The sequence below is a fragment of the Hemicordylus capensis genome, chromosome 1, assembly GCF_027244095.1.
Source record: "Hemicordylus capensis ecotype Gifberg chromosome 1, rHemCap1.1.pri, whole genome shotgun sequence".
NCBI classification, from domain to species: Eukaryota; Metazoa; Chordata; class Lepidosauria; order Squamata; family Cordylidae; genus Hemicordylus; species Hemicordylus capensis.
The window spans coordinates 339,144,590-339,162,725 of NC_069657.1; the positions used below are offsets into that span (position 1 = coordinate 339,144,590).

Consider the following 18,136-nt stretch of genomic DNA (forward strand, 5'->3'; position numbering starts at 1 on the left):
ACCCAGCTGAGAAGGGTGAGGTGCTGAAGACAAGGCTGGGAGAAGACAAAGGCTGCTTTAAGCCTTTCTTTTCTCTGCAGCCACTCTCCGCTGTTACTGACAAAAGAGAAATTGGAAGTCACAGGGAACCTCAGAGACTGTGGGCCAGGAGACATTCGTCTCCCTTTGTCTTCTTAATGGTACTTATTATAAATTTGCCAAAGGCCTTCTCTGCATCAAGGGACAGCAGAAGGGCCTGTCCATTCCTCCAGGACGTAAAATTAATAAGATTATGTACTAAACGTATATTGTCCACCCCCTGCCACCTAGACATAAAGCCAACCAGTCCTGGATGTACAATAGTATGTACACAGCTATTTAGATGGGTTGTCAAAATTGTGGCAAACATTCTGACATCAACATTTAATAATAATGGTCTGTAATTATCACATTGACGCAGATCCCCTTGTGGCTTTGGGATAAGAGACATGTTTGCCTCATACATTGTACATGGCAACTCATGCATAATCATGGCTTCTGTAGCCACCTCTGCTAACAGTGGGTCTAATTTATCAGATAATGTTTTATACCAATCAAATGGATAACCATTCTTGCCAGGGGCCTTTCCAGAGGGTTTATTTTTTAATTGCTTCTTGGATTTAAATTAAAGATATAGGAGAAGCAAGGAGTACAGACTGTGATTTGGTAAGGGTTGGCATCTGGATTGCTAGATTTCTTCTCCATCATGGAAGGGGACCTAATTATATAGTTTAGAATAAAACTTTTCAAATGCCAAATTAATTGCCTTTTTGCCTCTATGTAATTGCTCTTTACTGTCCATGGTGCCTGTTATATGGGAGCAATTCTGTATTTGTTTGGTCCTATAAGCCAAAGGTTTGCCTGCTTTTTCTCCTGATTCCCAGTATGTTTGCCTAGAGCAAACTAGGAGGAAGTCAGCCAGCTTGGCATGTATCAGATTTATTTCATACTATAGCTTCAGGAAATTAGCATAGATACAAAAAGATGGGTTGGCATTATATTCCGACCAAACTGCTTTGAGTTTCTCTTGAGCAGTTTTAAAAATATATATAAATATATGAGGCAAAAGCAATAATCCTGCCTTGTAAATATGCCTTAAGAGTATCTCAAAGGAGTGCACAGCTGATTCCTGGAGTCCTATTGGAGTTCAAGAACTCTTAGATTTCAGACTCAAACATTGTAGTAAATTTAGGGTCCTTTAACAGGGATGTATTCAGCTTCCACTGTTTCTGCTTCTGGTTTCCAATATCTGTCAATCATATTTTTAATACTACTAGTGTATGCAGTAGTAGATTATCTGAAATAATAAGCGAGCCAATTTCACAGGCAATTATATATATCCTCAAAGCTGGGGACAGAAGCCAAAAGTCAATCCTTGAGCTTGTTTTATGAGTTTTTGATAAGAATGTATAATCCCTGCCGTTGGGATGTAATAGTTTCAATGCATCATAGAGGACAAGTCCTCCATTAAACCATTTATGCAATGGCAGATTATCACACAGGCAATGGAGGCTGTTGCCTACGGCGGTGAATCCTGGAGAAGCAGCAGATCTTGGGACAGGGGAGAAGTTTTTTCTTTTGTTTTGAACTTTTAATTCTTAAAAAAAAAAAAAATTAAAACTGCTGGTGGTGGTGGTGGTGAGAGATTAAGCCTCTTGCTGCCCTACCACCGCAGTGAGGCGGATAGGGGTGGCGAGGATGAAGCCCAACATTTTACTTCTAAATGCCGCCACAGTGGCAGGATGGGGGCCAGTGAAGGTTGCACTGTGGCAGCTGCAGGAAGCGCTGGAGGACAAGGGGCAAGTCCCCCCCACGGCCTTTACATTAAAATGCCCCTGCGCAGTGGAATGGGGAGACTGGGAGGGTTGTGGTGTGGGGCGAGGAAATTCCCCCATTTTACCTTAAGGCTGCCTGCAGCAAAAGGCTTAATCCACCACTGCATTTATGAGAACACATGATTTTGATACAACACACTTTTATCCATTAGGGCAGGGGTCTCCAACCTGTGGTACTCCAGATGATGATGAACTACAACTCCCATCATCCCCAGCCACAATAAATTGTAGCTAAGTATGATGAGAGCTGTAGTTCAGCAACATCTGGAGTACCACACGTTGGGGACCCCTGCATTAGTGGGTTCAAGACCTCATTAAAGTCTCCCCCATAGATCAAATTATTGTTCTCCCTTGCAAGAAGCTTAAGATCTAGTGCTGCAAAGAAGGAAGGGCAATCCTCATTGGGGGCATATACATGAACTAATAGGAAGATTTTGGGCCCAATCTGGGCTTTCACAGTGATATATCTTCCTAGAGGATCTGCTTCTACATTAAAGGGTTTAAATGTGATGTATTTATGAACTAAAATTGCCGCCCCTCTTGATTTGGAAAAGATCAGCCCCTAATACATGGCCCACCCAGCTCCGTTTAAGCCTGTGAATCTGTGTTTCTTGTTAGAACAAAAAACCACCATTTCTATTTTTTGTCTTTTTAAATATCTGAGAATTTCAGTTCTTTTTTGTGGCCCCAACCCCTTAATATTCCAGGTAATAAAACTCATATGCTCTGCCATGTGATAATTGTAATGATATAAGTTGATGCCATATGTTCTATTACCCCAAAGCTTGGGATTCTAGACCCATACTCGCCTCATTAATTTCTTGGTCCAGAGGTTTCAGATTTTGTGAACCAGACTCCAAGAAAGCACGAGTCCACTTCGCAGTCCCACGAAAGAACAAGCAAGAGGTTCTCAAAATTCTCAGGGATCAGGCAATTCAGGTCTCTGGAGCTTCCCCAGTCTGGGATTTATAATTTTCAGAGAATATAAGGGAAATAGCTGATAAATCAGAAGCCAAGGTTCTTCCCGAGGACTTTCCATCCTGAATCTCAAGCTGCTCCAACTGCTGCACTGTAGGGTTATATATTTCTACATTTGACCCATCCACATTTTTATCTCCTGGTTCTCTTGATGCATGGTCTCCATTTGTAATTCTGCTAAAAGCCCTGCTTTGTTCATAGAGCACCTCTCCAAGATCTCAGCAGATTTCAAAATATCCTCTCCCACATATATCTGCTCATTAGTAGTCACATCCTATGGCATGGAAGGATATTCAGTAAAAGGAGTCCCTCTGTATATATTCAGAGTTATGAAATCCTTATCTAAGGAGACAGCTATTACAAATTGATTATGTTGCATTGCAATCGCCATTTGGTCAGAAATCCTAATTCCAGAGGTGTCAGCTAATTTGCTCGCGGCTTGGTGCTGGTCATCTTTTGCAAAAGCAGTCACCAGCACATGTACTGTAGACAGTTTGAGACGAAGCAGATTTCCACTGATTCCATTAATTCTCTGCTGCATCTCCGTCACCAAATCATCAAAGAGAAAAGTTAGACTGTCATCCTGGAGACTATCCAAAAAGTCTTCTGAGATGCTCGGCACATTTTGTTTTTGCAAGATCATGTCAGCAGCTGGCTGGGGAGAAGTTTTCTCTGCAGTAAGCTTATCAGTGCTAGGTATTATCAGTCTAGGTAGCTGAGATCTTGCAGTATTAATCCTTGAGGGTATTAATGGGTGGATGGAAGTATTTTGAAATACTCAAACAGGCAGGATTTGAAAGCCACTCAGGAAAGTTCTCATTTTCAACAGCATCAGGAGAACAACAGATTGAATGAATGTTAACTGAATTCTTTTACACTTTGGAGAAGATGGCACCCATTCAACAGCAAGAATGTCAACAGTCTGAGGGTGAGAACGAAGTAACTGGCTTAGTGTGTATTTAGAGAAACCTCCCAAGTGGACCAACGCCACTCCAAATTATATCGGTTTATAATTAACTGCAGTACAGTCTGTTTAGTCTGTAAAATCCTGGTATCATTCATCTTGCCAAAGTTACTCCCTTTACCTACAGCATTTCTGTTCACAGAAGTCTGTGTAGTGGAGCTTATTATATTAACTGGATACTTTTGCACCAAGGCATCAATAGAAGTCATAATACAGTCAACCTTCTGGCTAATTAAGTTAGGGTTTGGAAATTTGAGTCAACTGTCCGTGCCATTAGCAGGCATTGATCTTCAAGAAAATCTTCAGATATTTTGGGCATCCTCCTAGACCCAGTCCTTCAGCTGGTATAGGTGATATACTCAGAGACTTATCATTTACCAGGGTGTCCCCTCCCTGCAGCTGTCTTTCTTTAATAACTGTTGCTACTTCAAGCTCCTGCTGCTCTAAGAGTACATATCTATTCAACATAAGGACAGAAGAACTCAAACTTACAGTCTCTTTTGTTGTTTTGTTATCTTTTGTTATAAATCCACCCAGATGTGTTTGCTTCAGCATTTTCCCCTGTACACTCTTCAACGGTTTCTCCCTGTCCTTGCACTTCTGGACAAGCATGCAGGCCACACACACCCCTTTTTAAAAGAACTCATTATTTAAATGGGTTCTTAAAACATCTGTTTTTCAGCAAGAAAATAATCTGTTGCTTCTTTACAAACAAACAAAACCAAGTTATCCAAAAGGCGTGAAGTCTAGGCAATCAGTCTGCCAGACAGCTGTTCAAACAGTGCTCCATCTGATTAAAATACAGTCACACCTCTGGAAGGCAATCCACAAGAATAAAAATTGAGGGGGGGAAAGAGACCAAAACAAACTATCCCCTCTTCCAAAAGAGTCTAAACATAAAACAAACAGACCAGGGGAGATTTTTTTTTTTAATTTAATCCAACAAATGGGCAAAAATAGTTCCCACTAAATGAAGCTAACAGAGCCAATGCTTTCAGATCTTGGAAAAAAGAAAAAAGAAAAAGAAAAAACATGAATAAAGATTGGGCAGAAGAGAAAGGCCTTCTAGTGTGCCTCTCTTGAAGAGGATACATCAGGAAGGAAGGTATGATTGTGGTTTTCTCAACACTGAGTGTAATATGCTGTGCTATTGCTGCTGCAGTTATCTGGTTTTGCTGGATCTCAGATGGACAAAGACAAAACTTGGGTGCCTTTCTTCCTTGAGTTGTGGTTTGTTTTGTTTGTGAGATAGTGTTGTGGTGAGAAATAGACAGTGGTGTGTGTGTGTGTGCGCGCGCGCATACACACACACACCACCACCACCTAGAGCCTTTGGATGGGGTGGTTTATAAATGTAAATAAATAAATATAAAATATGTATTGGTGATTGCTGTGATGAGCTCCATATCTGGCCTTCAGCCTAACCTGTGCTTCACTCACTGCTCCACTATGCTCTGCAATCTGCACTGCAAGGTGTACTCAGTCAAAATGTGGGTGAAGTTGCTCAAGTTGAGCTTATGGCTAAGCTTGCTGCTTAAGGTGCTCCTGTGGCAGCTACTGCAATCCTAGGAAGTAAAAAGTCATAATTGTGTGAGAGAACACAACTTGTGCTGATGACATTATTGCAGCGCAGGCATTGTGGCTGGCCATGGATTTTGGGTCAGTGATTCTCTTTTGGCCATTTTTGGTCTGTGTTATAAATGTATGGTCTGTGTTATGACGTGCAGATTCCCATTAACTGTGTGCTTTTGCAGTGTTTTTCCAGGCAGGAGGGCAAAATGCACTGCAATTGCAATGCAAACCTTGTGTGTACTCTCTCGGGGTGCAGCTTGTTCCACCAGAGGGAGCAATGGAGAAACAGCCCAAGTGGGTTGTGTGGTAGGGAGAGCTGGTCTTGTGGGAGCAAACATGAGTTGTTCCCTTTGCTAAGCAGGGTCCATGCTGGGAGATGTGTGAGCACTGTAAGATATTCCCCTCAGGGGATGGGGCAGCTCTGGGAAGAGTATCTGCATGCAGACGGTTCTAAGTTACCTCCCTGGCATCTCCAAGATAGGGCTGAGAGCAACTCCCGCCTGCAGCCTTGGAGAAGCCACTGCCAGTCTGTGTAGACAATATTGAGCTAGATGGACCAATGGTCTGACTTGGTATAAGACAGCGTCCTATGTCATGATCGGTGCTACCTACCATTCAACCCACAAAAGGCCAAGCAGGCAGTTTAACAGATCTCTAAATTTCCCCCCAAACCCCCATAGGATCCTATGGAGGTTTTGGGGAAAGGTTAGAAAATTGTTAAAGATCACCTGTTTGACAATTTCTTTTGTGGGTCAGTAGGTAGGTAGCACCCATTGTGCCCTACCACATAACCCACTTTGGTGTCCCTAGGAGCCACCCATGGGGAATAATGGGATGTTTTGGGTTTCCCCATTGTTTCAATGGCTGAAACACTCAAAACATTCTGAGTTTTGTTTAGTCAAAACAGCCATTTCGGCAAAACATTTTGGTATTTGCATTTTGTTTTAAGCTCAAAACAAGACACAAAAACTATTTTGTGCACATTCCTAGTAACTAATTAGTCTACATTTAAGAAGAATACAGCTTGTAGCATTACATATAGCTAAGGAACTAAATTTATCTTGTACAAAACACAAGCATATAATAGAATATCTTTCTGAGGAATACCTTTCTGAGGAATACCCCCTCAAATTAGTATCCCAGCAGCATAACTAAAAAAACCCACACATTTCACCAAGGTACTCAAACTGAAACACACTTTCACTAAACACCAGACTGGAAAAAGATTCTTCTTTCATGGTTTCCTTCACTTTGAAGATGAGGAACACTCAAAATGTTTACACAGAGCAAAAATTCTGGAACACAGGCTTTTTATTGGTTTGCTAAAGCAACTTTGAGTTCCAATCTTGTGATTCAGTAACTGCTGAGAAAGATGAAAAGTGGCAGACTGCAAGAGGAATCTTCCATTTTCTCCAATTCATTCATTTGATTAAAGATCCTGATGATGTGATTAGTTAACCTAGAAGATGCCATACAGCTTTGTGGTGTTGCAGACACATTCAAATTCGAATCTTTTGAGTTCTACTATAAAGGAAGAGTTCTACTACAAAGGAACTCTTTATCATAAAGCATTTTCATGTAGCCATGCCCTTCAATCTAAAATAATTTTGTTACATTCCAGGCAAGTTGCCAGCATTTCCACTCCAATGAATACTTCGATAAAAAGATTCCCTCTACAACAAGAGTATATATTCATCTCCCCTCCTCCCTCAAGACAGGGAAAAGTAATATTAGCTAAGCAAACCTAAAAAGACTTTGTAACTGAAAAGGTATTTCAGAACACATCCCCACATGTATTCAATTTAGCAACACACAAGGTCTCTTTATTTTTGAAAACCTTGGACAGTAATAGTAGGGAGTGCTTGTTCAAGCTTGATATACAAAAAATTTGTAGCATATAATTAACAAATGCAGTGTTCATATTGGGTTGACTTCAAGAGTTGCTTGCACAAGCAGAAGGCATTTCTGTTCATGAAAATGAAGGGAAGTTCTTGATTCCTGTGTGGGGCTCCACACATCACATCACATTCTGGAGTGACTTTAAGGAATGCAGGGAGCTTACATCAGAAGAAAGAAGCAGGAAAACCCCATAGTGCCAGCAAAAGTCCACTCACATTTCTTAGAATTCAACCCATTATAAGGGAGATGTGCCATTGTTCAAATTTAACATTTTCTTGCTGTTTGGGCAATGCTTGGAAAGATTAGCCAACATCCAGACTAATGTTCTGTCAGCAGAATATTGCTTCCATAAACGGAAGGAGTGTTGTGCCTGCATAAGAACCCCTTCCATTCATGGAAGAGACATTCTACTGATGGAACAGTCTGGGTATTGCAACCAAACTGACTAGCAATAATACTCCCTCTAACTGGTCAGTGGAGGACAGTTTATCCCTGCGCAAACTGCCACATGGTAGAGAAAGCTAAGGAGATAACTTATGTAGTTTCCAGCACCTGTTAAAGTTTATGTAGCCCTCTAACTCCAACGAAAGCAAGTTATTTGAGTAACATTCCCTAAATAATATTCTCTATTCCAGTCGCCTCCCTAAGGTAGGTGACTGGAACGCAAATGGAGGAGAACTCGGCTTGAATGTGACAGGACACAGCATAGAGCCCATTTGAAGGTTTATGTGGAGGCGGTGCATGCGGCAAAAAAAACAATTCTGGTCTGCACGCATTGCTTCAGTGGGTTCACGTCTAGAGGAGCTGTCCCGAGTTGTGAGGAGTTTGACTCAGGCTCCTTCCAATTCAAACCGACTTTGTTTTGCTGTGATGCTTTTAATGGGTTCTTTGCAGACAAAATCTCCTGTATTCGGGCCAACTTGGACGCCACTGTTTCTGCAGAGTCTATTAAGGTGGTGTCCAGCAATCCCTCTTGCAGTATTAGATTGGATCAGTTTCAATCAATGAAACTGATGACGTGGACAAGCTGCTTGGGACGGTATGGCCTACCACTTGTTCTCTGGATCCTTGCCCAACTTGGCTGCTTTTATCTAGCAGGGAGATTGGTGGGGATGGCTTAGTTAATATCATTAACTCATTGCTGAGGGAGTGTAGGATGCCTCCTTGTTTGAAGGAGGCAAGTATTAGACCACTTCTTAAGAAGCCTTCCCTAGATCCCTCAGTGATGGACAGTTATAGGTCGGTCTCCAAACTCCCATGATTGGGTAAGGTGATTGAGAGAGTGGTGGCTAACCAGCTCCAGGCAGTTTTGTAGGAAACCGATTATCTAGACCCATTTCAAACTGGCTTTAGAGCGGGCTATGGGGTTGAATCTGCCTTGGTTGGCCTGATGGATGACCTTTACCGGGGAATCGACAGAGGGAGTGTGACTCTGTTGGTTCTTTTGGATCTCTCGGCAGCGTCCGATACCATCGACCATGGTATCCTTCTAGATCGCCTGGAGGAACTGGGGATAGGAGGCACTTCTTTGCAGTGGTTCCGCTCCTATCTCTCAGGCAGATTCCAGATGGCGGAGCTTGGTGACAGTTCCTCCTCAAAATGGGAGCTGTTATATGGAGTCCCTCAGGGTTCCATTCTGTCACCAATGCTTTTTAATATTTACATGAAACCGCTGGGTGAGGTCATCAGGAGATTTGGTGCAGGGTGTTATCAGTATGCTGATGACACCCAATTCTATTTCTCCTTATCATCTTCACCTTCATCATCAGGAAATGGTATTCACTCCCTAAATGCCTGCCCACAGGCAGTATTGGGCTGGATGAGGGATAACAAATTGAAGCTGAATCCAAGCAAGACGGAGGTGCTCATTGTGGGGGATCAGAATTTAGGGGATGAGTTAGATCTTCCTGTGCTGGATGGGTTACATTCCCCCAGAAGGAACAGGTACACAGCTTGGGAGTGCTCTTGGATCCAGGCCTCACCATGATATCTCAGGTGGAGGCTAAGGCCAGGAGTGCTTTCTATCAGCTTTGGCTAATTCGACAGCTGCGTCCATTCCTTGAAGAGAACGATCTTAAAACAGTGGTGCATCAGCTGGTAACTTCTAGGCTCGGCTACTGCAATGCGCTATATGTGGGGCTGCCTTTGTACGTAGTTTGGAAACTTCAGTTAATTCAAAATGCGGCAGCCAGATTCGTCTCTGGGGTAACCCGGAGAGACCATATTATGCCTGTCTTAAAACAGCTGCACTGGCTGCCGATATGTTTCCAGGCAAAATACAAAGTGCTGGTTATTACCTTTAAAGCTCTGAACGGCTTGGGTCCAGGCTACCTTAGAGAGTGCCTTCTTCGGTATGATCCCCATCACTCGTTGAGGTCATCTGGAGAGGTCCGTTTCCAGTTACCACCAGTACGTCTGGTGGCGACTCAGAATCAGGCCTTTTCTGTAGGTGCTCCTGGTCTATGGAATTCACTCCCGGCAAATATCCACAGTTTAGGCTCGCTGTCGGCCTTTAAGAGAGCCCTAAAAACCTATTTGTTCGGCCTGGCCTTCCAAGATTTGTAAAGTGTTTTTGTTTTGTTTTTTTAAGTATTTTAATTGGTTTTAAATAGTTTTAATCATTTTTAATTGTTTTTATATTGTTTTTAGCATTGTGTTTGAGTTGTGGGTTTTATGTCTTTTAAAAAGTTGTTGTACACCGCCCAGAGCCTCTGGATGGGGCGGTTTATAAATGTAAATAATAATAATAATAATAATAATAATAATAATAATATCGCACACACTGAAGTTGAAAGAAAAATTGGAAGTGAATACATCAGGAGAGTTAGAAAAATCCTCAAGTCCAAACTCAATGGCAGGAACACCATACAAGCCATAAACACCTGGGCTATACCTGTTATCAGATACACTGCAGGAATAATAGACTGGACCCAGGCAGAGCTAGAGACGCTAGATCGTAAGACCAGGAAAATCATGACCATCAATCATGCTCTGCACCCCCACAGTGATGTCGATAGGCTATACCTCCCTCGCAGCTCAGGTGGAAGAGGAATGCTGCAAGTCCATCAAACAGCAGAGGAGGAGAAAAGAGGCCTTGAAGAATATATCAAGGACAGTGAAGAAGATGCACTTCAAATGGTCAATAATGAGAAACTATTCAACACCAATGAAACAAAGCAGGCCTACAAGAAAGAACAAGTCAAGAACCGAGCAGAAAAATGGAAAAATAAGCCCCTGCATGGTCAATTTTTGCACAATATAAGTGGAAAATCAGACATCACCAAGACCTGGCAATGGCTTAAGAATGGCAACTTGAAGAAAGAAACAGAGGGTTTAATACTGGCTGCACAAGAACAGGCACTAAGAACAAATGCAATAAGAGCTAAAGTTGAAAAATCCGCAACAAACAGCAAGTGCCGCCTTTGTAAAGAAGCAGATGAAACAGTGGACCACCTAATCAGCTGTTGTAAAAAGATCGCACAGACTGACTACAAAGGCATGACAATGTAGCAGGGATGATACACTGGAACATCTGCAAAAAATACAAGCTACCTGTAGCCAAACATTGGTGGGACCATAAAATTGAAAAAGTTGAAGAAAATGAAGATGTAAAAATATTATGGGACTTCCGACTACAAACAGACAAACATCTGCCACACAATACTCCAGATATAACTGTAGTCGAAAAGAAAGAAAAACAAGCCAAAATAATCGACATAGGAATACCAGGGGATAGCAGAATAGAATAAAAAGAAATAGAAAAAAATCACCAAATACAAAGATCTACAAATTGAAATTGAAAGGCTGTGGCAGAAAAAGACCAAAATAATCCCAGTGGTAATTGGCGCCTTGGGTGCAGTTCCAAAAGACCTTGAAGAGCACCTCAACACCATAGGGGCCACAGAAATCACCATCAGCCAATTACAAAAAGCAACTTTACTGGGAACAGCCTATATTCTGCGACGATATCTATAACAATTGACAATAAAATTCAGTCATCCCAGGTCCTTGGGAAGGACTCGATGTCTGGATAAAACAAACCAGTCAATAACACCTGTCTGACTGTGTAAACAAGAAATAATAATAATAATATTAGCTTGGTTTTCTTCAGTTCTTGCTAGATCTAATCTAGTGTCTATTTGTTTGTTGGGGGCGGGATTAACACACATTTACTTTGAATAGCAAATATATTTATTTGTGCAGCTCTTCTATTAAGAATAAAAGGTACTCTATTTCAAATTTAAATTTTTTTTAATGGAACAACATTTGAAATGCAGGCATAATTACATTCATAACACATTTATAAAATACATATTTATATAGTACTGTCTTTCCATAATTTAAGAATGATGTGCATATGTGTAATTTTACTTGTCTTTAGGCTTATTTACAGTTTAATAAGAACTTAAGCAATCTACACAGGACAGATTTTTCATTTCCCCTTCCTTTTGGGCTATTCTCTCTGTTGTTCTATGCTTTTAAAAAGTTTTAGACCTGTGGATAAGGGCTGTAAAGTACTTCAGTTTGGAAGATCTTTAAGAAAAAAATGTTTCCCCATCACTTGCAAAATAGCAAAAATCCCATACTTTTTTTCTCAGAACCATGTCCCACTATGTTCAAGAGGGTTTACTTCCAAATCACTGGCTGACATCCAGAACAGTTATCGGGCCCATGCAGAGAAGCTGTTCTTTTTTCACTCTTTGAGTGTTGCTGAGCAGCAAAGCACACACATGGGGGAGGGGAACAATTTCCACAACTATCCCCTGCCTCCATAAGTGTTCTTTGCCTTCCAAAAATATATCCTCGAGGGCTACACCAAGTTAAGAGCAGCCTCCCTGAGCAGGGACACAGTTCTATGGCATCCTCTGATGGCTGCTCTGGATGTCAGCCAGTATGTTTAACAATGCAGCCTTTATTTGGCATTGGCAACAGCAACTTTTCCCTGGCAAGTAATGGCAACTGCTGCAAGATGTGCAGCACAATCCTATACATATTTATGCAGAAACAAGTCCTACTGTGTTCAACAGGAACAGGGGAACAAGCAAGTCTTCTGTACCAGGTTGGAAGTACAGTGAGCCAAAAAAAGGTACCTGAATTGCAAGATAGTCATGATACATCACCTTCACCCTAAGCGTGGAAAGCAAAGAGCACAACACTGCCTGATCTCTTAAGAAGTCAGCAAGATACGCATATCCTGACAATCCTTTTTGAAGGGAAACAACAGCTCCCCCCACCCAAAAAATCTAATCAGCAAGAAAAATTAAACAGGTTAAAAGAACAGAGGAAATGCTGGAACATGAAGCAAGTATTTCTTTTTCCTGGAGCTAAAGTGGCAGACTTCTCTCTCTCACACACAGGGGAAGTGTGCACACAAACTGCACTGAGACCATGGATTATATGCTCAGCAGCCTTCCAAGAAGCAACGCAAACCAGTTTGAGAAGTGTGCACATGGACATACATGCAAGCTTTCCTCCCATCCATATTGGTAAGCTGCAATTCTAGAGATATGTAATATAAAATCTACATAGAATGTACTGTACCCAGAAAAACCTGTTGCTAGCCCTGAAAAGGGTACTCTGAGTTGAGTGCAAACTAGCCTAAGGCAGAAATGCTGGATCTGGAACATCCCAAGTGGTGGTGAAGAAGCAAATGTTGTAAGCATGATGAAGATTATTTGTTTGATTGGAAGGTTGAGGAACCCCAATCACACAAATAAACTTCACCATGCATACAGCACTTGCTTCTTTAGACAAGTGCTGTGTGTTTTCAGCGCAAGGGTGTGTGCACTCAGATTCTCTGAACATGTCAGTGCCAAGATGTGGCTCTTGGGCATACTCTTGAGATGCTGTACACAACAGCATCTTTTCTTTTGAATGCCTGAAGAGGACTAACGTATTTTCAAAGAGGCAATTCCCAGAGTATAAGTATTTTCTCTGTGGTAACTCTAACACAAGACACCAATACAAGATACCAATATAATGTTCTCCACATGGCACATCAGATTCCATTTTGTCTTGCACAATGGTCAAACATTTTGCTTTTTCCAGCTACTTTAAAATGTTCATCCAAGTTCTCACATCACATGGCATGAATATGCAGCTACAAAATTACTGACTTCCTAGGCACTTTATTATAGTTGATGCTTGTACACTAAGTACTACAGTAGCTTTCTATAGTGATTTGTATTTGTATATATATTTTTAATTAGGAGCTAACACACTCTTCATAAACATTAGTTTTCAGCTGAATTAAATTAAGTTCAGACCTGTAACAAGCAACCTATCTCCAAAGTATTTCCATTACATGTGCTACTTTGTATCCTTTATCAGACAGGGCTCTATGGTTCTACGAAGATGATCATTCTGGAGATTAATTGCCATTGGGATTAACATGGATATTACTACATCAGAGGCAAGCATTAGCTTCTTTCATAAACGCAGAAGTTAACATGCCCTTTACAATAAAGGTACAACTGGACCTTTCAGCCATTCTGTGATGCCCCTTTTCTCTTCAAACACAGTTGCTCAACACCACTAGACTCTCTAAAGCTTCATCAACACAGTCTGTACTATTTATTTATTTTATTTATTTAATACATTTATATACCGCCCAAAATGCAAGTTCTCTGTATAAAAGTTAGTAAACCAGATGTACCATAGCATTTTAAACCAGAACAGACTAGTACTGTGTACAACAGAGTCTAGTAAACATGTACCTTAATATCCATTCCCACAAACAGGGAACCTGGATAGTAGGCCTTGTGTTTCAGCCACTCCAAATGCAAATAAAGTGTATAGTCACACCAGTGCTGCATGGAGCTGACCATCACAGCAAAACTGACACTGTGCGTGTTTCCAGTGTGCATATGAGGTTCCTTTATGGAATGCCAGTTCCCATACCACTTCAGCAGCAGCTGAGATGGCCCGTAGGCCGCAGCAGGAGATATATGGGGAGAAATGGGAGGGCTAGTCTCTCCAAACACTTTCCCCAAGAATTCTCAGGGAAAATGTTTGGAGGGACTGCCACTCCCATTGTTCCCCATGCACACCACCACTGTTCCCTCTAAGGTATGCACATATGCATGTGCTCACACATTTTCTGATGTCCACTCAGTTAATTTTAGACCCCATTTAGGTTAAATCAGGAAGGCCCCACTCTGAATGCATGTGTGCACACACTGCCTTGATACTGCCACCCAGAACAAAACCCATTCTTCACACAGATGAAAAAAATTAGAGAGAACACTGCACACCACCTACAGGCTCCGACTGGCCCACAGGGAAACAGGGCATATTCCCGGTGTGCCCCACCGACGGGATATCTCCCAACTCCCACCCTTAATTACCCATTCTGCTCAAAACCCAGCGCTCTCCCCACATACATTCCACCACCCTCTCAGTGCCCCCAGTCCAGCCCTGACCACCCACTGCATACTACCATCTCAACTACCGCCAGGGCAGTACAAAGCTCAGCTTCCCGTAAAGTAACCCTCTCCCCACTCCAGAAGCATGCAGTAGTACATGGAGATGACTGCACTGTGAACATTGGCCTCCACGCGGCACTGCTGTAATGGTGCATTTTATTTGGAATTTGAGTGGCCAAAACACAAGTCTACCTAATGGACAGTATGAGACCACTGTATGCTTTGTTTAACAAGTACTAACATTCCTTAACCTATTTTAGAAGACAAAATAATGTCTATGGGCTGGATTCTAGCTTGTGCAAAGGATATTATCTATCTCAGCCCCCTATGCTCCTGAAAAATATCTGCTCATGTTGTAAAAACCTCAAGAAGGGGCACAGCATACTGCAGAAAGGGGATAATTCCCAGAAATCTTCTGCAAATAGAGCTCTGCTCTCTAGGTAGCTTTGGGCAACATTACAGAAGAGGGCCCTTTCACCCTTGGTCTCAGTTATCCATGCTCTGGTTACCTCCTGGTCAGATTATTACAATGCACTTTATACAGAGTTGCCTTTACAGACAGTCCAGAAGCTATAACTGGTACAGAATGCAGCTGATGGTTACTGGCAAACAAAATGCTTGGCTGTTATTACAACAATCCTGTATAGATTGTTAACTTGCTTTGAGGCTCAACTTAAAGTGCTAGTATTGACCTTTAAAAGTCCTAAATTATACAAGACCAAGTTATCTTAAAGACCATCTGCTCCCATATGAAACTGTCCAGTCCTTAGTTTAGCATCTCAAGCCCTTTACTGCTATTTGATCCACTCTTAACTGAGATCCATTTGTTGGGTCTCAGAAACCAAAACCAGGGCCTCTTGCTGGTAGAACACAGCTTTGTAACTCTCTGAGGGAAATGCGACAGGTTCCCTCTCTTTCCATCTTGTGGTGGTTAGTGAAGACATTTTATTGCACAAAGTCTTTTAATTCTGTTTTATCCAGTCAAATTTTGGTCTTTTTATGCTGATGCATTTGTATTCTGTGATTTTATTATACAGTTAACTTAATATTGCTTTGTTGTTAGTTGTCACTATGGACTCATTTTATGAAGGTCAGGATTTAAATTTCTAACATAAACAAACTTATGTGCACAACTGAACAATGGGAAAGAGCTTTAACTAATCTTGGCTCTCCAATATGTGCATATCTCCAAACATGTTAGTCTCACTTTCAGTTATCTGTTAGGTGTAGGCCTAAAAGATAATGTATTAATCAGTCCACAGCCCTTATTACACAGGGTTGGCTAGTAATTTAAGAAAAACATTAGTGCACAGCAAGCTTGAGATTACAGATTCTCTCATCACCAGTAGTGTCTAAAGCATAGATTGCTGTAACAGGCAGGTTTTGTTCCTTAAAAAAAAAAAAAAAGCATTACAGGCACTAATTCACCAGTGAATTTCAACTAGAATGATTCATTCTATAGAACTATTCTGCAAGGAAGTGATACAATAGAAGCTTGAAAAAGCAATGGCTAAAATAATAGAAGCAATGAGTGCATTTACAAGCTAAAGACAAACAAGGGCTAGAAAAAGATGATAATTAAGGTGTGTGAGATCAGGGCTACATATGAAAAAATAGCTTCTAAGAATAGAAGAAGTGCATCCTGATGTTATACACATTTGCTCAGAAGTAAATCTCATTACATTCAATGGGACATACTCCCAGGCATGTATGCATAAGATTACAGCATCAGTTCCATTCATCTGTTCCAAGGACAATATTTGTAAATTGTTCAATCTAAAAATGGCACTATGAAACAAGTCACTATTGTTGCATACTCTGCCATAAATAGATCCGGAGAAAGTAGCAGCATAGCAGAGACAATCTATCTTCTACCAGGAAACCTAAATGTACCCTCTGCAAATGACAGGACAGCCATTGTGAAGTGAATATAGCCTTCTGTTAAATGACTCTTGTCAGATTTAAGTGGTTGGCAGAACAGAGGTTTCCCCCAGACTATGTCAACTTTAAAATACACATTTTTAAGGTTAAGAACAAAATATGAAAATAAAGAAGAGCTGAAAGAAAGCCAAGAATGGCCAATTTGCCAACAAATGAAGACACTAAGAGAGAGAAAGAGACTTGGAGGATGGAGGGCGCCCTCCTACCTTGGTGAGTTGAGCTATTTTCTTGCTCATTTTGAGATGGAGGTCCTGGTTATACTCCATGCCGAGCAGTGAGGAGGTGGCCGAGGTGGTGAATTTCCCAGCGCTCGTCGAGGAGCTGCCGCTGTAGTAGTGCTGCTGCCAGCTCATCCCTGGTGTCGCCATCTTCCACAGCAAGAAGACCCCGTCAACCGCTCTGCCAAGGACCGGGAGGAGGAAGAGATCGGGCGACAAGAAAACGCGGGGCGGGTGGGGGCCGGAGAGAAGAGAAGATGGAAGATGGAAAACCTCCAGTTGGGGAGAGGGAAGGAAAGGAGGGGGCAGGTCAAGCTAGCTCGCTACCCCTTTTCACAGGCACACACACGCAGACACAGTATTCGGGATTCACAATATCGCCCCCCCACCCCAAAAGGTCACTCTGGCTCCTCCTGCACCATTTTCCTCCTGGGGTGCGGGGGAAGGACCCAGGGCCCCCTTTCAGTCCAGGGAAAGGGGAAGGAAACGGGCGGGGTGGGGGGAGAAAAAGACCAGCTCCAAGTGTACTGAGGCGATAACTAAGCCTCCGCCTCGGAGGATTCTGTTGACACCGTTTTCTTCCCCTGGTCCCCGGGGCAGGTGAGCTGGCGAGCGGCTCTGACCCCGGCTCGCCTCTCCCCTCACCGCTCACTTTCTCCCAGAGCAGCGCTGCCCGCGGAACCCTCTCTTGCAGGTCCCGCGAGGGGAGGGGGAGCCCGAGCGGAGCGCCCCCCGCCGTCTCGCTGAGCCCACGGGGCTCCCCCTCCTCCCGACGCTACCCTTGCCTTGCCTCGCCCCGCAGAGGAGAAAGAGGGGGTGGGGATGGGGGTGGAGGAGGCGACTGTTGCTCCCGCAGCCACCCCCTGCTGCGCTCTGCCACAGAGGCGCGCACTCGGTTACCAGGGTCTCACCGAACTGTTTACGCCGTGCCGATGGCGTCATTTCCGGATGCTGGCCTTGGTCCCCGCCCCCTGTCAGAACCTTGGAAAGCGGCTTAAACAGCCTCCCGCGGTGGTGAGGTAAAACCTCGCTAGCTGCGGACGCATGCGCGCTAGCGGGAAGCAAGGGGGCAGGAGGGCTGCTGAATACTACCCAAAGAAGGTGCTGTCGGTTAGACATTGTCGTCAGCCCTCGCTTTCTTCCCGACGTCATGCACGCCAGCTATCGGTCAATCTCCGCCCAACCCTCCTCTCTGTCCGGTCCCTACGGCAGGTAGGGTGGTGGCTATTAGCCTGTGCTCGCTCGTCTCATCTAACATTAGTGGCGAGCAATTGCCCTCTTCCTCCA

General features: G+C 42.8%; 1 protein-coding gene across 8 annotated transcripts in view; it reads right to left on the minus strand.

Moving 5' to 3' along the window:
- The window catches only part of FAM184A (family with sequence similarity 184 member A), a 143,029-nt gene extending 125,141 nt beyond the window's left edge, over positions 1–17,888 (minus strand). For 7 of the 8 annotated variants that reach the window (XR_008312948.1, XM_053282952.1, XM_053282927.1 and 4 more), the window contains exon 1: positions 16,838–17,753. Coding sequence is in view for 7 of the 8 variants with exons in the window: in XM_053282952.1 (XP_053138927.1) it covers positions 16,838–16,999 (162 nt within the window). In the remaining variant the exon portion in view is untranslated. The other variant, XM_053282918.1, reaches the window with a different exon arrangement.
- Positions 17,889–18,136: the final 248 nt, after the last annotated feature.